General features: G+C 44.0%; 7 protein-coding genes across 7 annotated transcripts; 5 read left to right on the top strand and 2 right to left on the bottom strand.

Moving 5' to 3' along the window:
- Positions 1-254: 254 nt before the first annotated feature.
- L203_106072 (urate oxidase) lies at positions 255-1,618 on the top strand (the record flags this gene model as incomplete). The annotated part of the gene is made up of 9 exons (XM_066215432.1): positions 255-291; positions 340-414; positions 482-553; positions 603-620; positions 683-819; positions 877-1,012; positions 1,062-1,124; positions 1,172-1,448; positions 1,498-1,618. The coding sequence occupies 9 exons, from the start codon at positions 255-257 to the stop codon at positions 1,616-1,618; spliced, it is 936 nt and encodes a 311-aa protein (XP_066071529.1).
- Positions 1,619-3,528: 1,910 nt separating this feature from the next.
- L203_106071 (nuclear distribution protein PAC1) lies at positions 3,529-5,257 on the top strand (the record flags this gene model as incomplete). The annotated part of the gene is made up of 9 exons (XM_066215431.1): positions 3,529-3,566; positions 3,613-3,757; positions 3,816-4,122; positions 4,168-4,345; positions 4,399-4,495; positions 4,542-4,673; positions 4,716-4,832; positions 4,882-5,196; positions 5,243-5,257. The coding sequence occupies 9 exons, from the start codon at positions 3,529-3,531 to the stop codon at positions 5,255-5,257; spliced, it is 1,344 nt and encodes a 447-aa protein (XP_066071528.1).
- Positions 5,258-5,674: 417 nt separating this feature from the next.
- On the bottom strand, positions 5,675-9,087 carry L203_106070 (uncharacterized protein; the record flags this gene model as incomplete). The annotated part of the gene is made up of 5 exons (XM_066215430.1): positions 5,675-8,309; positions 8,358-8,616; positions 8,670-8,686; positions 8,806-8,927; positions 8,977-9,087. 5 exons carry the CDS (start codon positions 9,085-9,087, stop codon positions 5,675-5,677), a joined length of 3,144 nt encoding a protein of 1,047 aa, XP_066071527.1.
- Positions 9,088-9,204: 117 nt separating this feature from the next.
- On the top strand, positions 9,205-10,337 carry L203_106069 (uncharacterized protein; the record flags this gene model as incomplete). The annotated part of the gene is made up of 6 exons (XM_066215429.1): positions 9,205-9,509; positions 9,554-9,567; positions 9,616-9,696; positions 9,745-9,920; positions 9,969-10,123; positions 10,178-10,337. 6 exons carry the CDS (start codon positions 9,205-9,207, stop codon positions 10,335-10,337), a joined length of 891 nt encoding a protein of 296 aa, XP_066071526.1.
- A 699-nt stretch (positions 10,338-11,036) lies between these two features.
- On the top strand, positions 11,037-12,030 carry L203_106068 (uncharacterized protein; the record flags this gene model as incomplete). Its single annotated transcript, XM_066215428.1, has 5 exons — positions 11,037-11,346; positions 11,399-11,530; positions 11,584-11,713; positions 11,761-11,891; positions 11,936-12,030. The coding sequence occupies 5 exons, from the start codon at positions 11,037-11,039 to the stop codon at positions 12,028-12,030; spliced, it is 798 nt and encodes a 265-aa protein (XP_066071525.1).
- A 1,729-nt stretch (positions 12,031-13,759) lies between these two features.
- Positions 13,760-15,180, bottom strand: L203_106067 (cytochrome c peroxidase, mitochondrial; the record flags this gene model as incomplete). Its single annotated transcript, XM_066215427.1, has 7 exons — positions 13,760-13,847; positions 13,898-14,035; positions 14,087-14,186; positions 14,236-14,527; positions 14,581-14,720; positions 14,766-15,018; positions 15,070-15,180. 7 exons carry the CDS (start codon positions 15,178-15,180, stop codon positions 13,760-13,762), a joined length of 1,122 nt encoding a protein of 373 aa, XP_066071524.1.
- A 1,478-nt stretch (positions 15,181-16,658) lies between these two features.
- L203_106066 (aconitate hydratase, mitochondrial) lies at positions 16,659-19,568 on the top strand (the record flags this gene model as incomplete). The annotated part of the gene is made up of 8 exons (XM_066215426.1): positions 16,659-16,843; positions 17,046-17,154; positions 17,225-17,460; positions 17,530-17,747; positions 17,794-18,459; positions 18,508-18,948; positions 19,000-19,467; positions 19,519-19,568. The coding sequence occupies 8 exons, from the start codon at positions 16,659-16,661 to the stop codon at positions 19,566-19,568; spliced, it is 2,373 nt and encodes a 790-aa protein (XP_066071523.1).
- Between the last annotated feature and the right edge of the window lie 302 nt (positions 19,569-19,870).

The following is a 19,870-nucleotide window of genomic DNA, read 5'->3' as shown; positions in this document are numbered from 1 at the left end:
AATACAAATTTCCACGTTATACTTTTATCATTCAGCCGCTTATCCAGAAACCGACGATTACATAATCATTGATAAGATAAAGCGGTCAACCGTGGGAAATTTATTTTATCAATGAATCCTTTCCGACCCGATCGGATCATCTTCTCATTTTGACTGGCAATAAAGCCAAAAGCTTTATATAAAAGTTGGTTTTCTTTATTTACTCTTTGGTTTTTGATTTTAATTATAATTACAAGCTTTATTAGGAAGCAAATATGTCTGAGTTGGGTTACCTCTCTGCTGCTCGTTACGGTACGTTGCCCTTGAGGGTCGTGCATCCAAGCTAATGTCTGCGTGTAGGCAAGGATCTCGTCAAGATCGCCCGAGTCATTCGCAATGGCGAGGAGCATCATGTTGTCGAGTATATCATCCAAGGTAGATACAGGTCTCTTGTGGGATCTTGATATGCTGCATGGTTAATAGACGGCTGACAAGGATCTAGTATTGCTTGAAGGCGACATAGAAGCCTCTTATACCAAGGCTGATAATTCTTGCGTGGTGGCTACTGATTCGAGTAATATCTTGTACACCTGCATAGGCTCATAGCTAATTGTTGACGGCAGTGAAAAACACTTGCCACAGTAGGTGGCTTCATGTCTGATCTCAAACTTAACCGTCAATACACTTGCCTGACTTGTGCAAGTCTTTGCCAAAACCTCTCCATACATACTTGATGCGCCCATATTTGCACTTCACCTGGGACTGCATTTTGTCAATAAGTATGTCCACATCAAAAAGACTTTTATCGACATTGTCCAGCTCAGATGGTCCCGTATCTCGGCAAGTCTCACTGCCATGGCTGTGATTCAAGGCTTGGTTAACAATTTCTCTCAACAGGTTGATGGCAAGCCTCACAAATGGTCGTTCATTCAGGACAGCAATGAAAAGGCTCTTGTCGAGTGCGTAGTAGACGCAACTGCTGGTCCAGAATCTACTACTGCCGACTTGAAGATTGGTATCAAGGACCTTCTTGGTAAGCTCAGTCGGTTTCTATTGTCATCCATTTGCTCATGGCTACCCAGTCCTGAAGACTAGTGGTTCCGGCTTTGAGAACTTTTACCGAGACGAGTTTACGACCCTTACTGGTAAATTGGCTACGTTTGACATATCAGGAAGCTAAAGGTGAATATAGAGGTCGCCGACCGTATCTTTTCCACATCCGTCTCCCTCCAATGTACCTTATCTCTTCCTCCAAACATACCTCTCACCATCGCCAATCTTGATGCTATTGCCAAAGAGCTAAATCTTCCCAGAATCAAGGAGAATATTCGCAAAGATGTGCTAGATACCTTTGCTACAGATGAGAGTGCCAGCGTGCAAGCTACACTTTACCTAACTCTTCAAAATATTCTGAAATCATGTCCTGTCGTAAAAGACGCATCCATGCAGCTCCCCAACAAGCATTACATGTGAGTGCTGCTCGTTAGCTTGATGTGATGAGATACTGACTGCGTCTAGTCCAATTGATTTATCACGCTTTGGCATTGACAATAAACTGGGTTATGAAGGTGGAGCCGAGATCTTCTATCCCGCATCAGATCCAAGTGGACTTATCACTGCCACCGTTACCAGGAAGTAGATTGCGCAGTATTTGGTTGGTGGGAGGAAGTTACTTGATCAACCTGTCATCAATATTGTCTTTCAGAAAATGGTATACAGACCATATCAAGAATTTATCCAGACATACTGATAAGTTTGCACTAATTTGCGGAGCATCCGTCGTTGTTCACGCTATCATCATCATATACTCTCTAACCCACACAAATAGCACTTTTCGTCTAAATGGTTCTCAGGTTCCTTCAGATTGTCTTTGCTCAAGTCCGTTCCATCTTCAACTGGACCAGTAAACTTGAGAAAATTCATGTTAAATTCATCTTTGGATTCTAGTCTTCCATATACTGTTTGAAAGATTGAACCTCGATCGACAGTAGAGCAATTTATAAACTCCATAAACAATGGCATCTCATCCCAAAGTCTGTTGGCGAATTGAGTTTAGAGCTGGTCATTTTAATTCACAAAGTACTCGCATCCCTTTACCATCCTCGGAAACTTCATGTCTTAGAGAATTGACGATACAATCTTTTTGTGAGATTCCTTCTCTCTCCGGATTGATATACACAACCAATCGTAGAGTCCAAAACTCTAAGATCAGATATCTGTGAAGATTCTCATGATCAACATTATGGAGAACAAAAGTGGCAGCATCATAAGCGAAATAGGATAGTTCGTCAAAGAATGATGTAGATATAGGTTCATTTAACAGGTGATATGCCAAACTTCGTGAAGCGTACAAGCAACTCCTTGGACATCGTTCAAATTCGGACTCATCGCATACTTCGCGCTCAGACTCATCGTCTTGATTGCCGAATTCTCTGTCAAACACAAACCATCGTCGATAATAGGACAAACGACTGCCAAGATATGATTTATTGCCATATTTTGCTTTCGTCTCAGACTGCGTTGATGCCGTGCCAGCCCACTTAGTCGCCACTTCATTGGCTATGGTTACTTTGTGGCAACAGTGGATGAGCAGCAGCTTTCAAGTAAAGGGCACGAAGTGAAGAGAGATCAAGCGAGCTCGAGTATCTTTTCTCAACCAAAGATACGTCTTCTCTAAGTGAGAGGCGGAGGCGACTCGTCGTCTGAAAGCCCCATCATACTGTAAAAGTGTTTGGCATTACCCTCATAGAGCATATCTTGACAATAAAGCGACGATGTCGATGTTTCATAAAGCTAGCGGGATGTGTGCAAGAGTTTTGCCAGTGGGTTTTGTAAGGAGGTTCGTTTAACGAATCAAAAGATACGAAACTTTATCTCCACAGGAAGCGAGTCGAGAGACAATAACTCTATCTTATCCTTCTTCATTGTCTTGTTTTTTCTTGAGCCAGCCATCGCAGATCACAAGCTACTACTTGAATTATTAAGATGAGAGTTTCGATCAATTACCAGCGCACCTTGTCCCAATGGATAATCCTTCAAGCCCAAAGATTGACTTGTATAAGTATACACATTCAATCTTGTCATACAAACTAAAAAAGGTTTCGGACTCTTCATTTGTCGTGAGAACCAGGCAAGTTGTGTCCATATACTCATCCTGGCCGGACTCACCCACTTCCAGCATATATCGGCAGACTGTCTGATGCATTAGCGCCCTCAGTTGCTCTCCGCAGGACATACAGAGCAGCACTCCGCCAGCTTCAGACTTTCATTTTGAAAACATTTTATATAAAAGATGAAACAAAAGACAAAACAAGATAAAAAGATAAAAAGACAAAAAGAAAAAGAATTCTACCATACGACGCGTCGCCACCATGATATGCACGGACCACTTTCGCGTCAAAAACACTTTACACTTTTCACCTCTTCCATCCCACAAAATCTCTCTCGGCATCACCATCGACGCACGGACCGGCTGAGAGTGAGAGGCAATAAGTGGAACTCGTATCTCGTCAACTTTCTCTTTTTCCTTTTCACAACGTTCTGAGAAAAATGGCGAGTCTGCTGTCAGAGAGACAGAAAGACGAGCTGTAAGTGTTTGGCTGGGGTGGGAATGCAGGAGCTGATAAATGGCAGACACAAGTCAATGCTGTCCTATATGCACGCAACAGGGATGCAAGAGTCGTTTGAAGTATTCAAACGAGAGACGACCAATGAAGACTTTTCTGTGGACGATCCAAAAGCAAGATGGGTCGGATTGTTGGAGAAAAAGTGGACAAGTGTGATTAGACTGCAAAAAAAGGCAAGTATAGGCTGCGATGTAATATTGACCTTTTCAGATTATGGATCTTGAAGCACGGAACGCTGCTCTTCTCGCCGAACTGTCATCCCCAACTCGCGCCTCCTCGTCATCTTCTGCATCACAACCGTTCATTCCTCGCGCACCTGCCCAACATACTCTGACGTCTCATAGAGCGCCGATCACAAGAGTGGTTTTCCATCCGAAATGGACAGTGTTGGCGAGTGCGAGTGAGGATGCTAGTGTCAAGGTCTGGGATTGGGAAGGAGGGGAAATGGAGAGGACTGTTAAGGGCCATACAAAGGCTGTCATGGATGTAGATTTTGATCCCAAGGGGGGTCTCATGGGTGTGTATGTGGATGAGTAGCATGATAGGTCTGATGCGCTTCTAGTTACTTGTTCGACCGACTTGACAATCAAGCTGTGGGATACGTCAAATGAATATACAAACGTCAAGACACTCCACGGTCACGATCATTCGGTCTCTGCTGTGAGATTCATGCCAGACGGAGAAAAGCTAGTCTCAGCAAGTCGGGATAAGACTATTAGAGTGTGGGAAGTTTCTAGCGGGTGAGTGGCTTCATGCGTTTCGAAAATGTAGACAAGTCTAAAGGAGGAAAAAGGTATTGTATCAAGACATTCTCTGGGCATGCGGAATGGGTGAGGGATGTCGTCCCCTCAGAAGATGGAAGATTGTTGGTCAGTGCTTCCAGCGATCAAGTAAGTTCTTTATGTATGGCTCTTGGGGTTCCTGATAATAGAGTAGACGTCTCGAATATGGGACTTTTCAACAGGAGAAACAAAAATGGAACTACGGGGACATGAACATGTCGTGGAATGTGCTGTTTTCGCACCTGTGAAATGCTATCCTGCTATTCGAGAACTAGCTGGCTTAAAAGTGTGTCTATGATAATACGGGCAGATACTAACAGCGCCCCAGGCTCCATCAGCAACAGACATAAGAGCAAAGTCTCCAGGGCAATTTGTAGCTACTGGTTCTCGAGATAAGGCTATCAAGCTTTGGGATGCTCAATCGGGTCAATGCTTGAGAACTTTTGTAAGTCTCAAAATCTCCTCTATCCTTTGCTCACCAACACTGCCGGTAGGTTGGTCATGACAATTGGATCCGGGCTCTGGTGTTTCACCCATCGGGCAAATATCTTCTCTCAGCATCTGATGACAAGACACTCAAAATTTGGGATATCGCCAACGGCAGATGTATCAAGACAATCGATGCACATGGGCATTTTGTTACGAGTATGGCTTGGGGAAGAGCAACTGTTGGAGGAGGTTCAGTGGTACTGAGCGATGGAGCAATAGGAGAAGGGAAGCCGAATGGAAATATCGGTTCTGGAAAGAAAGAGGATGAACCTAGAAAGATTAACGTACTTGCTACAGGATCAGTTGATCAGACTGTAAAGGTAAAATGTTTCCTTTATATACTGATCTCATTGCTGATGAACGCAGATTTGGACACCATAGCCTCATCAAAGCTCTCATTCTCTACTTGCCGCCTGTCAGACATATATGTATGTCAAAAACGCCTTTGTGCGCATTCACGAACCTTCAACGGTTTATTATACGAGGTATATGTCATCAGCATCGCAGACCATGTCAATCATTCTTTACAACACTATTAAATTGACGTATATTTGGACGTTGGCTCCAGAATTCATCATTTGAGGGCACATTGTTTTTTGGTACATGAGATCTTCTAGATCGAAAGCAAATTATTAGATGTACGCGTGTGCCCTATCAGCAATATACGTCCAGACCAGTTCCACCGTGTCTCACTGGGTGAAAGATGGAAAATATAAAGTTCGTTGCATTTCATTATAATCAGAAACAAACACATCTTGTTTTCCTTGCAAGTATCTGGTTAGGCTCGACATTGATCTTCTATAAGAAACCGATCTGATCAACGCCCATGCTCCTTCTAGCAATAATCACTGCAGCAATTTCCTTCAAAAATTCTTCTAATATTACACAATTGTCCAAGATTCTGTCCAGTGGAAATTGCATCTGTTTCTCCATACTGGAAACCACATTAAGCCCTGTCTCAGTTTCCATAAAAGGATGAGGCAAAAGCGAGTCTATTTCATCTTTATCAGAAGCATATGACGGTTGAATCCAATGTCCTCTAGTCTCAACTATAGGTTCAGAAAAAGCAGGCAGGGCATACGGGACGTGAGAAACGGAGGCCCAAGGCCCCGTGATGACGGCTTCTTCAGGAAGGAGAGAAACTAGTTTGCTAGTGTGATCATAATGTATGGGCGGTAGTTCTTCCTGTTCTGTTGTCATGCCCATGAGAGAAGAGGGGTTGGGACGAGGAGTAGAATCGAAAGTTGACTTGGTTACGTCAGAGACACCCGTCTCATGGATTATACTTGGAGTTTGGGTACCAGAGCCAGAAACCTTAGGCGTATTGTTCATCCCAGGCGAACCGATATTGAGATCAGGTATGGAGATATTTTTTCTTGGCGTCAAAAATGACTTCAAGCTACTTGATAAACCATTTGCCCTTACCTTTCTCCTCAAAGGTTGAGGTGAAGTCCCTACTACTCCTTGACTCACAAATGCTGGAGCCCCAAAAACGCTTTGCTCTACGTCAAGCATGACGTTCATAGCTTCGTCCAAATGATCTCTGAATAATAATCCTTGTCTACGCACAACCAATTGGCTATCGAAATCTGGTATTTGCGAGCGTATGTGGGAAATTTGTTTCACAATTGATCGAAGAGCTTGGTACAACACTGGAAGGTCAATGGATGAACGCGCAGAGGAAGGTCTCGCGTTACTCGATAGATTTTCAAAATCAATCTCGGAATCAGAATCCAAGTCAGAGTCAAAATTTGATGAAGCATCATTTGCTTGGTCGACCTTAGACCATGGGTTTTTTTCGTCCTTAAAATCCTTGTCGTACAACAACCATCCTCCCAAACTTCTGTAGCCACACATGGCAAACGCAGTGAGCACGCCTGTCATAGCAATATTTTCATCCGGCATTTTTGTTAGGAAACTACTGAAGCCTTGCAAAAGTTGCTGTAATAGCGGGTCTGAAGGATTCAAGCGGTGAGGAGTAAGTTTGTCCAGTTGAGAATGTGGTAATCGTGTAGTGGCATTTTTTCCATCTAAGAGAATGTTTTCAAGCTTGGCTTGAGAGAAAATGAAAGAAGAATCAGCAGAGATAGCTTGTTGCATATCAGTAAGGTATCCGGCGAAACCTGGTGAAAGTTCGATGGAAGTTTGTGATACATCTATGCGGGATAAGAGTGACCCGTATAGCTCGACTTCTTGTAAATGAATGTCTGTGTAATTGACGGGACTCGGTAAACACGACTCAAGGTCTCCTATATAGAAGTCTTGTGGAATAGGTCTTCGGGAGAGTGCTGTAGCAGTCGTGTCTCGTAGGCACAACAATAGGCCCTCAGTGGCCAGTCTTGAATGATCGGAGAGCATCGTATGAAGTAAACGCAAGGCAGCGGCGGAAGCAACCCAATGGCCCGATTTTAAATTGTCTAGAATCAAGTCTTTAAGCGTAAAACGACCCTCTGCAGCAAAGTACTCCGTAGCAGAGGGTAGCCGGCCCACAAACCCCATAGCACCGGTTTCTTTTTTCTTTTTTTGTAAAGAGGTTGATAGTGTTGGTAAAGGATCGTTGTTGGCGCTGATGTCCATCAAAAACTGAAGGATCTTGTCCAACACTGGCCCATCATCAAGGTTAGCAAAAACAGCGTTCAGATATACCATCACGGCCACTGAGCTTCCATCATGGCTTGAGCATTCCAATATAGACGGATAGAGCACATTATCCAAGAAACTGGATTGAATAGCGTCGATTATAGCTTCAGAAATGGCGCCACCGAGAACATGAGTGTGTGTGACGGTATCAAGATTGGGATCAGCATGTAGAATTGGAGAATTACATCGGTGAATAATGTCTTGTAGAAATCCAAACAGTTTGAGAAGCAAGTCAAGTTGAGCATGAACTTGAACATCGGTGGATAATGCGACTTCGGGGTCTTCTTCAATAACGCTACTGAGGTACATTCCTCTAGATTCTACTTTTCCTTCCTCTCCTGAAGCTTGTAGAGTAGATATACTTGGGACATGCAATTTTGTCGGTAAAAGAGAATAGACCGCGCCGAGAGCAGCGGCCATGACATCTGCAAAATCTCCATCGAGAATGAATTCTCCCAACGCATCTCTTACTTCTTGTAAAGAGTCGCCGTCGTCTTTACCCGCTGTCAGATTTTCACCGCCTTCCTCGTTGGGCGTCAAGAATGCAATGTCAAAAAGAAAAATCAAGCCCGCGCGTGCAAAGTCACCTAGGCGGCCTTCACGGTGAACAAAACGAAGTAGATAGGAAAAAAGGAGGAATTCAAATTGATGTGGATATTTAGCCGCTTTGGTAGAAGGGACAGAAATACCGGTATGTGTTGACGGGGCGGGAGACATGACTCTAGCAGGTTCAGTATGGCTTTTGATCTGAAGCCAGCTTTTGTCTTGAAAGAATATCATGAGTAATGGAGGACTAAATCGGTTAACAAATAAGTCAAGCACCCAGCCAAAAGAAACCTACTATGCTCTCATCTTGGAACACAAGACACACATCAAATCCACCAGATCACCCTCTATCTCTTCACCATTTGCCTGCCTTTCCTTGACAACACTCATACCTGCTGCTCCTACTACTCTAACATCACTATCCATCTTGTCTTCTGGCTCGTCACCAATACACGATCTCAATAACCGCCGTAAAGGTCGATGAACAGCATTGTGGACGAGGAAGCGCTCTGATAAAAGGACAACGAGGTTGTTGACTGCTCTGAGGACGTGGGCTATAGCAAACTATGAGCAAGACCAAGATATTTGTGATCACAACTCGACAAACCCTTGATACCGTGAGGTCTATCAGCCTCACACAACCGCTCTAAGTGGGCCAATAAATCATTTTTTAAGAAATATTCTAGGCAGACACCCGTTGTGCTATCTCAAGTCAGCCGTCTATAGTCTAATCGTCTACCTACTCTTCATCAGTTCTATTGTTTTCATATATTAGAGCGTCCACAATATGTCTCAGTTGTACTGGCACATCAGTGGAAGATATTCCTCGTACAAGCTGTCTTTCATCTGGGTATTGCAAAGTCTCCTACCATTGTGATCAGTATCATACACTCACATTTATCCATGCTACTCACTCTTATATTCTGCCAGGCCAAGTCAAATTCTTCAAGATGATCTGGCTGTCTCGTCTGCGCTGTCTCTCTTGGTCCTTGTAGCAGACGACCAAAAAAATTAGAGACTTCCATGCGCACTCTACTTGAGGATTTATAATTGACAGGTGGAAAAAAGAAGAATAGGAAAGAAAATGAAAATGAGATGTGACGCGTAAATTGTAATGTTAATGTTTCTTTTCGACATTCATCATGAAAACAACATTTTCATCCAGCTCACCAGAATGTGAACCCAAAAAGCAAAGCAACGACCTCGTTGAACTCCCAGAGTTTGCAGAAGCATATATATACCCATCAAACATAGATAATATCTCTTTTACTGCAAAATTACCGCAGGATCCGGTTCTTGTTGGCATCCTATCAGCTCTGGGGACGAGTGTACTCATATTTGGAGGTTTTTTAGGCTATAGGAGGTTTTGGAGAAGAATAAGGAATGCAGACTATGTTACAAGTGAGATGCTTAGAAGGAAAACCTGGGTGAGGGGTATCGTCACAAGGTGGGTTTTCAGTAAGTCTGAAAGTGTTGCTGATGCCTCTGTAGTGTAGGAGATGGAGGTTTGTAATGGTAACGGTCATGAAAGGTGTATTGCTGACTCTTACAAGATAATTTGCGACTGTATCATACACCTGGCCCTTTTTACCGGTATCCTCTCAAGCTTCGTTCGGTATCTACTACTCAAAAAGGTATGCCAACGCCCTAGTATGTGGAGCCACGAGACTGACAAAGAGTAGAACTCAAAGATGAGACGCTTAGTATTAGAATAGCAGGCGTAGATGCACCTGAAAATGCCCATTTTGGTAATCCTGCGCAACCTCACGCTAAAGAATCACTGGAATGGTTGCGGTCCACAGTTTTGGGCAGGCGCTTACGTTGCCAGCTTCTAACCAAGGATCAATATAATAGAATAGTGAGCGTTTTAGATGTAGTATGATAATCTAGAAGCTAACCCCAACAGGTTGCAGTGCCCTATATCAGCCGCACGTTGTGGTGGGACAAGCCTTTACCATTGATGATGCTCAAGGAAGGGATGGCAGTCGTTTATCAAGCTGGAGGAGCAGAGTATGGACCATGGGGTCTGCAAAAGATGCTGGAGATTGAGACTAAAGCTCGGTGCGTTCCTTATCTGGCCAGTCCGATTTCAGATACTTATGCTATTGTTCTCAGTGATGCAAAAAGAGGATTATGGGCTTTAAAGAAATTTGAAAGTCCAGGGGATTTCAAGGCGAGGATGAAACTCAAGGATAGTGGCGAAAAGCAGCCTAGTCCAGACAAGTCAAAAAATATTGGATTACTAGGTAGGCTCAAGAGACTGATGTGGCGTTAACGATGATTACGATCAATTTTATGCCTGGCTGCAATCAAGAGTTTACGCAGTGAGCATGACAAATCATGCAACAATGCTAGAGTACAACAGTGCGTCTTGCTCCTCCTGAACTCAGAAGCCCTTCTATCAGGAGTCAGTCGATCTTATCGAATTCGAGAAATATCAGACATGTCTTGACACTCTTCAACTTATCGCTGTCTCTCAACATCAGACTCCATTGGATCGCCTGGCCTTTCCATTTCTGCGCCAGTGTCAGATGTTGAGTTTTTCATGTTTGTTCAGCTTCCCTCAATGCTATTGTGCTTTACTCTATTGGGCAGTCATTTTGCTGTTTATATAAGAAATAAACCAACTTGATACCTATAAAATTACAGCGTTGTGTAAACTACCTAATCAGACAGCACATCAAGATCTTGCCTTCACCATTCTAATGGATTCAATACCATCTTGCTTGATCGAAATTTGTTTATTGTATAGGATGTACCCAAATGTGTTGTCCATCGCGCCTATCTTGGCATAATCTTATTAAGAACGAGTACCGCAAGCCTGATTTTCTTTATTGTTTTTTTTTTTTTACATCCTGGGGCCCCGCAAATCATCTTTTTATTGTCGTCTTTCCTACAAAGTAGATAGATTCTTTTGAAAATACAGCTTTTTTATGTTTTCGTTATTTTCACAGCTCAATAATCAATTACAAGGATGACCGAACCAAAAGATCCTCCCAAGCCGATATCTATCAGTCAAGCGCCAGTTTCACTTCCCAATACAGATCAATATGATCCCCGGGGCTCTATACCCAACACAGTCTTCACTGTTGCATTGATTGCAGCTCTGTTGGGTGCAATCCTTGGTTCTTCGGCTTCTCTCACGTCTAAGCCCATGCTTGATCTGATAGCTGGTAACTGGGCTAGGCCGCAGCTTGGGTTGTATATTGCAGCAATGGCTGTGTTTCATTTGATGGAGTTTTTTACGACTGCAGGGTGGAATCCTCAAAAACTAAGTGTTGATGGTAAGCACTTTGTAGAGATTATCTATGCACAGCCTCTTACAAACCGCAACAGCTTATCTGTTGAATAATGGCAAACAATACCACATTGCCCATGCCATTGGGCTTACCGAATACTTTATTTCCTCTATGTTTTTCCCAAGGAAGTTTAATTCTTCCTGGAGCTCTTTTCCTGTGCTTTTCTTAGGTAAGTCATGGGCTGGGATATCTGTAAAACCTATATCTGATATTCTTATTTAGTTACTTCATTGATGATTGGTGCACAAGTCATTCGCAGCCTGGCCATGATCCAAGCAGCTCAATCGTTTTCACATATTGTGAAGAACAAAAAATATGATGACCATGTACTTGTAACCCATGGCGTTTATTCGTGAGTGAGCTTTGTCCAGTGAACAATTTCAACTTAAAAAAATCAAGTTGGTCGCGGCACCCCTCTTATGCTGGATTCTTTTATTGGGCCGTTCTCACTCAGATTCTCTTGGGTAATATAGTCTCCACTGTGGGCTTTGTGATTGTGCTCGCCAAGTTCTTCAATTCTCGCATTGCTGGTACGTTACTGTTTGGTCTGACTAGGAATTTGACACGCCCATAGACGAAGAACGGTGGCTCGTCAATTTTTTTGGTAGTGACTATGTCGAATATCGACGGCGCGTGGGCACCAAACTTCCTTTCTATTTTTGTCGATAACCACGCAAGCTATCCACTGAAAGAAACGGCATCCCCAGATATATCTTATTCTCATCATCTTGGACTATATAAATCTTTCTCTACGTAAACCAACATATCTCATGGCACAACACGCAAAGGCCGGGAAGACATCATAATACAAGGCGCTTGAAAGAAGCCGCAAGTTGTACATAGAATAGAGGGCAAGTTATCCCTATGTCGGTGTAAGAGTTGCTCAGATGTCTACAGAAGAGAGCAACGTACGAGGCGATTCTCCAGCCACTTGTACGATTATCAATCAATTTTCTTCAAAAGCATCTTTCCCAGCTCTCAAGGATTCCTCTTGCTACTGCTATGATTTTGAATCGGCAAAAAATCTATAGACAAATCGTTTGCAAAGACCACAGAATCTATCGTTGTCTCTTGTAACGAGTGATTAAAAATACGTATGTATATTGCTACGTTTTTTGGGATCCAACCTATGACGCTTCTGAGCACAAAAACACTCACATTATCTAACTCCATGCAGCTTCTGACTCTCGTAGTTTATTTAGTGATATCTGTATCAGTTCCAAAGCAATAACATCGGTCCAAACAATCATCTCAAGATTCCAAACACAATTGCATTGGTAAGGGATCAAACTTTGGTCATGCAACTTACGGTATTTCTTAACGAAGACGAGGTACTTGCTACCTGTTTGCTTACATCCAAAAGCACTTTAAACCAAGACATTGCCAGAAATTTGACAATCTTATTTCTGTATTCTGGCTGGTGAACTCAGTTATGAGGAATATTCCCATAGCGTGTGGTGACTGGTTAAACGGCTAGTTCAAACATGTAACAACCTCGCATCATGATACTGCCAGGGTTCTGAATTGATTCTCGGGACTTTGGACTTCAAGGCCTTAGGACGAGAGTAGCTTAAGTAAGATGTGTCTAACTGGAATAGACTAAAACAGCTATCAAGCTTTGTTCTCTGGGGATCTATCAACCACAATCCCTTCCTTATATCTTTGACGCTTCTGCAGCAATCAACCAACAATACCATTTCTAAGGCATACATCATATATTGTATTCTACTATCCTTTCTCTGTCCATAATCCTGACAAGTATCTGTTTGCCGACAGTCAAACGTAAGAACGCCTGAAGTTGAAGGATTCAAGACGGCTTTCTATGTCGTTACAGTTTGCTGTATTGCACAGCGCAGACAAACACTCTTGTTCAAGACGTACAAGATTCATTTTGTTATCCATTTGGATTTACTTTGAGTGGTGACTGAGATGAGTATTGGTGGTATCATAGGATCAATAAAGATGGCTTTTCCAATAAGACCATATGAAGCGCATGCGGGCTTGGTCTATGGCTTGCTTGAAGTTAACCGTAGTAGTAACATTGTTCATCGCGAATAGTCGAATCAAGCGGTAACAAAAAGTACAGACGAATGTGACAAAAGCTGGCAGGTGGTTATTACAGAAGTGGTTGATGAGTATCAGTATCAAACAAAGGCAAAGCTGTTAGAAGCCAGAACTGAATGCGCGTGATCAGCAGTAAACCTATTGTCATCTTTTAAAAGAACAGTTCAATTCAATCATACAGCTGCTCTTCATTTTATAGTCAGCATCCCATTAATTTGGCGTTACCTAATTGAGATGATATCGGTGGCATACGATCAGCTTATCTTCATACATTTCGCTTTACACATATATGCCAACACTCATCATGCAACCAATCGGTAATTCTGACAATTTTCTAATCACTTCCCATGATCCAAGGCTCTCCCGCCCATTGTGCTTGTGGGACGCCCAACTCGATAAGCTTGGCGAACGCTTTTGAGAAGCTTGGGTGATGTCAGTTGAGATCTTTGCACAAAAAGAACAAGCGACTTACTCGCTAAAGAACTTTTCCTCATCCTTAGCGTAAATGTCGACATACTTTTTGAACGATTTGTCCTTCACGAGAGCCATATCGGTGGGAAGCATCATGAGGGATTTGGTCTTTTTGTCTTCATATTGGGCTGGACCGTTCCTATACGGTATTAATTTTTTTTTTGATAATCATAGAGGCAGACAACCTCACCATTTTTTCCATTGCCAAGGCTCATCTTTTAGTAGGGAAAAGTATTGGTTTGAAAAGGTCACCGGAGAGAATGTCCAAGGACCGTCAAACCCAGATCGATCTGTTTGATATCAGCTTTCGCCTCAAAGTATTACATGAACAAATCGCACCAGTGTGGCATCGGCCCATGGCGTGGGCGCCGCTAAGAGCGACTATCTCCTGGTCGTTGAAGCCCATTCTATGAAAGATAAACCTCAAATGATCTTGGGCTTGGCTGGCATCAGGCAGTCTTCCATCAGGAGTAGAGTCCTTTTCAAAGCCATCAATTCTGCCTGGTCTCCAGGGGATTTTTGGCCCGCCAGATTCCTGGATAGCAGCAACTCCACCAAGGGTCCAAAGATCACCATACGAAATCCAAGGGAACTCTTTCTTGATCTTTTCCATGTGTTCTCGAGCCACATTCTGAACCACTCAATCAGAATTCAAGGGCAAAGGCGGACAAACAAGTCACCTACAAGGCCATTGTTGGCACCATGCTCTGCCTCGGGCTTGAATCGCATGGTAGCAAAGTTGGAGCCACCAGTACCGTCCTCCACGTTAAAAGTACCAGAGCTGTGCCAAGCAAGTCGGAGAAGTACAGGAGCAAGAGAGCCATCTGTCATGGATTAGCCTGGCTCAACAAAGCAGGGAGAGACGATACCATCATAACCTTCCTTCTCAAGGGTGTCTGCGATGCGGTCGTACACCTTTTGGTATTCGTCCTTGCCCCTTCTCAAGCCAACTTTCCCTTCAACAGTGGCTACAACTCCTCGAACAACGGTGTCGGCTTGTTTGGCGGAATCAGATGGGCTGCCAGAGGTACCATAAAAGTAGTAGGCGGCTCCAAGAGCTGCAAGACCAACAGCACCAAGCCAGATAGGAACAGATGATGACCTAGGGGGAGGAGGCTTGGACTAGCCATGTGATTAGCGATAGAAGAAAGCATCATAGGAAAGTAAACGTACAATCTCTGGGCCTCCCTCAGTAGCAAAGCGGCGCCTGATAACTTGAGTTTGATAGCGAAAGTTTGCTGCCCGACGGGGAGCGTTTCGAAGCACAGAAGCTCTGAGAGACATTTCTTATGTAATTTTGGCTGTACACTCAAAATATAAAGAGTAGAACAAAAAAAGAAAGAGAAAAAGATTAGATTATATATTCTTTTCCTCACATGAAAATACGAGTCATCTGATTGGCTAATCGTCCTATCAATTTAACCGCGTACTTTTCGCAAGTAACCACATAATTATCTAAATTGGACTTTCTTATTATTTATTCTTTTTATAATCTCCTTCTTTTTCAAGATAACAGTTATCAAGAATGAACGATGAGGTAACCAATTACTCAGAAAAGGACAGCAAGCATACAGTCGTTTTCAAGCATCAGTAGCAAAAACAGACAAATTACTCGCCAATCTTTTGCTCGGTAATCACGATCCGCGAGATACACCGTTGAATCTGAATCCTGATATCTTATTGCATGGAGTCTGGGTGGTTGGGGTGTTGCTGACTGTTGTTTACTAATCCGGCGGCCTGTCACTAATGGAAAGTTGCTTTGTGTTTGGAGTATCGCCAACCATAAAACCATCTTCACATCCAATATGGCATGGAAATGGCTCCATCTTATCAACAAGTGACTAACCAAGAGCGAGGGATTGCTAACAGGATAGGATATTGCGTCGCCAGTGTCTGCTTGGCCACGCTCTTCACGTCTACCTGTGTAGCATGTGATTCTTAACAGTCTGAGCAAGCAAACACCTACAACATACCAATCATAAATGATTGGACACACACAGCCATGCATTATTCTGCCAACTAGCTTTTGGATGTCTGGTTCAGTCTCATTACCAACTTTTTCTTGATATCTAATGCTCGAAACGGTTCAATCACGCTGAAGAGGAAACCAGTCAAGGAGGTCTATGTTCCTACCCAATAAAAGGTTCGATAATGCGAGCGGACGAGAAAGTATTTGTCCAATTCCTCTCTTGAATGTCTGCTGATACCATGTACTAGCTCTTCAAACTTTCCAAGACTTGAAATGCTGATGCTTGACAGCCAAGCAGGTTGCGACGTGGACGAGAAGCGCGCCTTGCTACTCCAAGAAATGCCTCCAGACGATTCAATCCAAATGCATCGTCTGTTACCTCCGAGTATTGACCTCTTACACGTCTCTATTGCTAAGCAAAGCTCGTACATGGAAATAACAATGGAATAAGAAGAGATTTCAGAAAGAATCGTTGTTCCGAACATTCGGCTCTGTTTTTGTTTTCGTTGGTGGAGGTTTGTCGGCAATACAGGGCCGACTTTTGCCGAGGTATCAAGAGTGGAAACAAATACACGTCACTCCGGATTTGGTCGGTGGTGGGCGGTGTTATGACGTCTGAAATGTGTGAGCCAATCACATTGCTCCAAAATCACAACCCTCTGTTGACCTACATATGTTTAAATTCTTTTCCATCTCTTTTCTCTTTTATTCTTTTTCTTGTACTTTTTGATTATACATCAAACCAGTCTAGTGGCCAAATAGTTTGCCTTCTCAGACGCTGATCCCATATACAATGGCTTCTTCACGCTACCTCGTTCGAGGCGGCGCCTTCCTTTCTCGTCAACCCATCGCTAAGCGATCAATGGCGACCCTCTCTTCCTCCATAGGCGACAAGAAGGTTGAGATGTCGAATCTTGAAAAGGGCAAGTACATCAACTACCAGAGGATTGAAAACAATTTGCAGGTTGTCAGATCCAGGTGAGTATGGTTCTTGGTGGATAGGCGGAATGTTTTGGAGAAAACGAACGATGGCAGATTGCGTCGCGAGGCGTGACTCGGAATCAGTAGAGCAAAGAGCGATGTTTGAGCTATAGATTTGGTAACCCTTCAAGATGCATTTGCGCGTCTACAGGTTATCGTCATTTAAGCCTTGCCAACTTGCTGACCTTTGCATTGACAGACTCAACCGACCGCTTACCCTCGCTGAAAAGATTGTTTATGGTCATTTGGACAATCCTCATGAACAAGATATAGAGCGAGGTGTTTCATATCTCAAACTTCGCCCGGATGTAAGTACAGCGGCTCTCCACGCGACGCTCGAGGATGTGACTTGGGACCGCCGCTGACACTGTTTTGCAGCGCGTTGCTTGTCAAGATGCCACCGCTCAGATGGCTATTCTTCAGTTCATGTCTGCTGGACTTCCCCAAACGGCTGTCCCTACCTCTGTCCACTGTGACCATCTTATCCAGGCCCAGGTTGGCGGTGTCAAGGACTTGGCTCGTGCCATTGAGATCAACAAGGAAGTTTATGATTTCCTTGCTACTGCCTGTGCCAAGTACGGCATTGGTTTCTGGAAACCAGGATCTGGTATTATGTACGTCACAGAATGTGGTACTTTGTAAAACAATCATCCGTGCATCGGAAGCTTACCAAAGTTTTGTAGTCACCAGATTATTCTCGAAAACTACGCCGTTCCCGGTCTTATGATGATTGGAACTGACTCTCACACTCCCAATGCCGGTGGTCTTGGAATGGTTGCTTGCGGTGTTGGTGGTGCCGACGCTGTCGATGTCATGGCCAATATTCCTTGGGAGCTGAAGGCCCCCAAGGTCATTGGTGTTTACCTAGATGGCAAGATGAGTGGCTGGACCACTCCCAAGGGTAAGTTTATCCGTTGGAAAGAATGAACTTATTGACAATTTTCTAGACGTCATTCTGAAGGTTGCAGGTATCCTTACTGTTAAAGGTGGTACTGGTGCAATCATCGAGTACCACGGCCCTGGTGTCGAGTCTCTCTCCTGTACTGGTATGGCGACAATTTGTAACATGGGTGCCGAAATCGGTGCTACCACCTCCGTTTTCCCCTTCAACCACCGTATGGGCTCTTACCTCAAGGCTACCAACCGACCTCAGATTGCTCAGTATGCTGAGGAATTCAACCACAACCTTCAGCCTGATGAGGGATGTGAGTATGACCAACGAATTGAAATCAACCTCAACGAGCTTGAGCCTCATATCAACGGCCCCTTTACCCCCGACCTTGCCACCCCGATTTCCAAATTCGCTACTGAGGTTAAGAAGCACTCTTGGCCCTCCGAGCTCAAGGTCGGCCTTATTGGCTCTTGTACTAACTCATCTTACGAAGACATGTCTCGATCTGCGCACATTGCTAGAGAGGCTGCCGCTCACGGCCTCAAGGCCAAATCCCAATTTACCATCACTCCTGGTTCCGAGCAGGTTCGAGCCACTATCGCCCGAGACGGTATGGTCAAGGACTTTGAAGAAGTTGGTGGCATTGTTCTTGCCAACGCGTGTGGCCCTTGTATTGGTCAATGGGACAGGCGAGATGTGAAGAAGGGGGAGGCCAATTCTAGTATGTAATCAAATCTGAAATTACAACCCAGACTGACAATAAACCCAGTCATCACCTCTTACAACCGAAACTTTACTGGAAGGAACGATGCCAACCCTGCTACTCATGCTTTTGTTGCCTCTCCTGACCTTGTCACTGCCATGATCTTTGCTGGTGACCTCACCTTCAACCCCATGACCGACAGCCTCAAGGGCGCTGATGGCAAGGAGTTCAAGTTCTCAGATCCCTCTGGCTACGAGCTTCCCGCCAAGGGTTATGATCCCGGAGAGAACACTTTCCAGGAACCTCCCGTTGACGGTGCTACAGTCTCCGTTGCTGTTGCCCCCGATTCTGATCGACTTCAGCTCCTGAAGCCTTTCAAGGCCTGGGACGGTAAAGATATCATTGAGGCTCCTGTTTTGATCAAAGCCAAGGGAAAGTGTACCACTGACCACATTTCTGCTGGTGGTCCTTGGTTAAAGTACCGAGGTCATCTCGAAAACATTTCTCGTGAGCTGAGCTACAGACAAATATTCATATAACCTCTAACTCGAGCTGTAGAAAACTGTTTGATTGGTGCTATCAACGCTGACAACGGTAAGGCCAACGAGGTTCTCAACCAGGAGACTGGCGAGTACGGAGCTGTTCCTACCGTTGCCGCCTACTACAGAGACCACGATATCCCTTGGGTTGTTATCGGTGATGAAAACTATGGTGAAGGATCCTCTCGAGAACACGCTGCTCTTGAACCTCGATTCCTTGGTGGCCGAGCTGTTATCTGCCGATCTTTTGCCCGTATTCACGAGACAAATTTGAAGAAGCAGGGCATGCTTCCTCTTTGGTTTAAAGACCCCAAGGACTATGACAAGATCTCTGGCAATGACAAAATTTCTATCCTCGACCTTCAAAACTTTAAACCCGGCCGTGACATCAAGGTCGAAATTACTCACAAGGATGGTTCCAAGGAGCAATTCTTGACTACTTCTTCTATTAATGAGGGCCAATGGAGTTGGTTCAAGGCTGGTTCCGGTGAGTTATACCCACTTGGATCTCTTGGGACTGCTTGCTAATTTTATGCAGCCCTCAATATGATGGCTGCCGCCGCCAAGGCTCGCGTTGAAAAGGCTTAATCTTGCCCTTGTAACAACGTCACTATTATCCTCTGTCCCATTATTTCTGGCAATTCTTTATTATTTCCCGTAGCATTCACTCTCAGACTTTCAACATCTTATTGCATTAACTAGCTATCCAGCAATTCTTTGTCTTGTTCTTGCTTTTGTTTTCATGATTTTCTTTCGTGTTTTTGGATACTGGCTTTGGTTGTGATTTGGTGTTGGAACACGTAACGGGAGAAGGAAACATAATTCTTAGGTCGTGGTAATGATGGGATGCCAGCATATGACTTTTACTGTTGTATTCTGGTCTCAGCTGC

This window comes from Cryptococcus depauperatus, chromosome 8 (assembly GCF_001720195.1).
Source record: "Cryptococcus depauperatus CBS 7841 chromosome 8, complete sequence".
Classification (NCBI taxonomy): Eukaryota; Fungi; Basidiomycota; class Tremellomycetes; order Tremellales; family Cryptococcaceae; genus Cryptococcus; species Cryptococcus depauperatus.
Note: the sequence above shows the minus strand (reverse complement) of the source record. Positions and strands in the feature narration are given on the sequence as shown.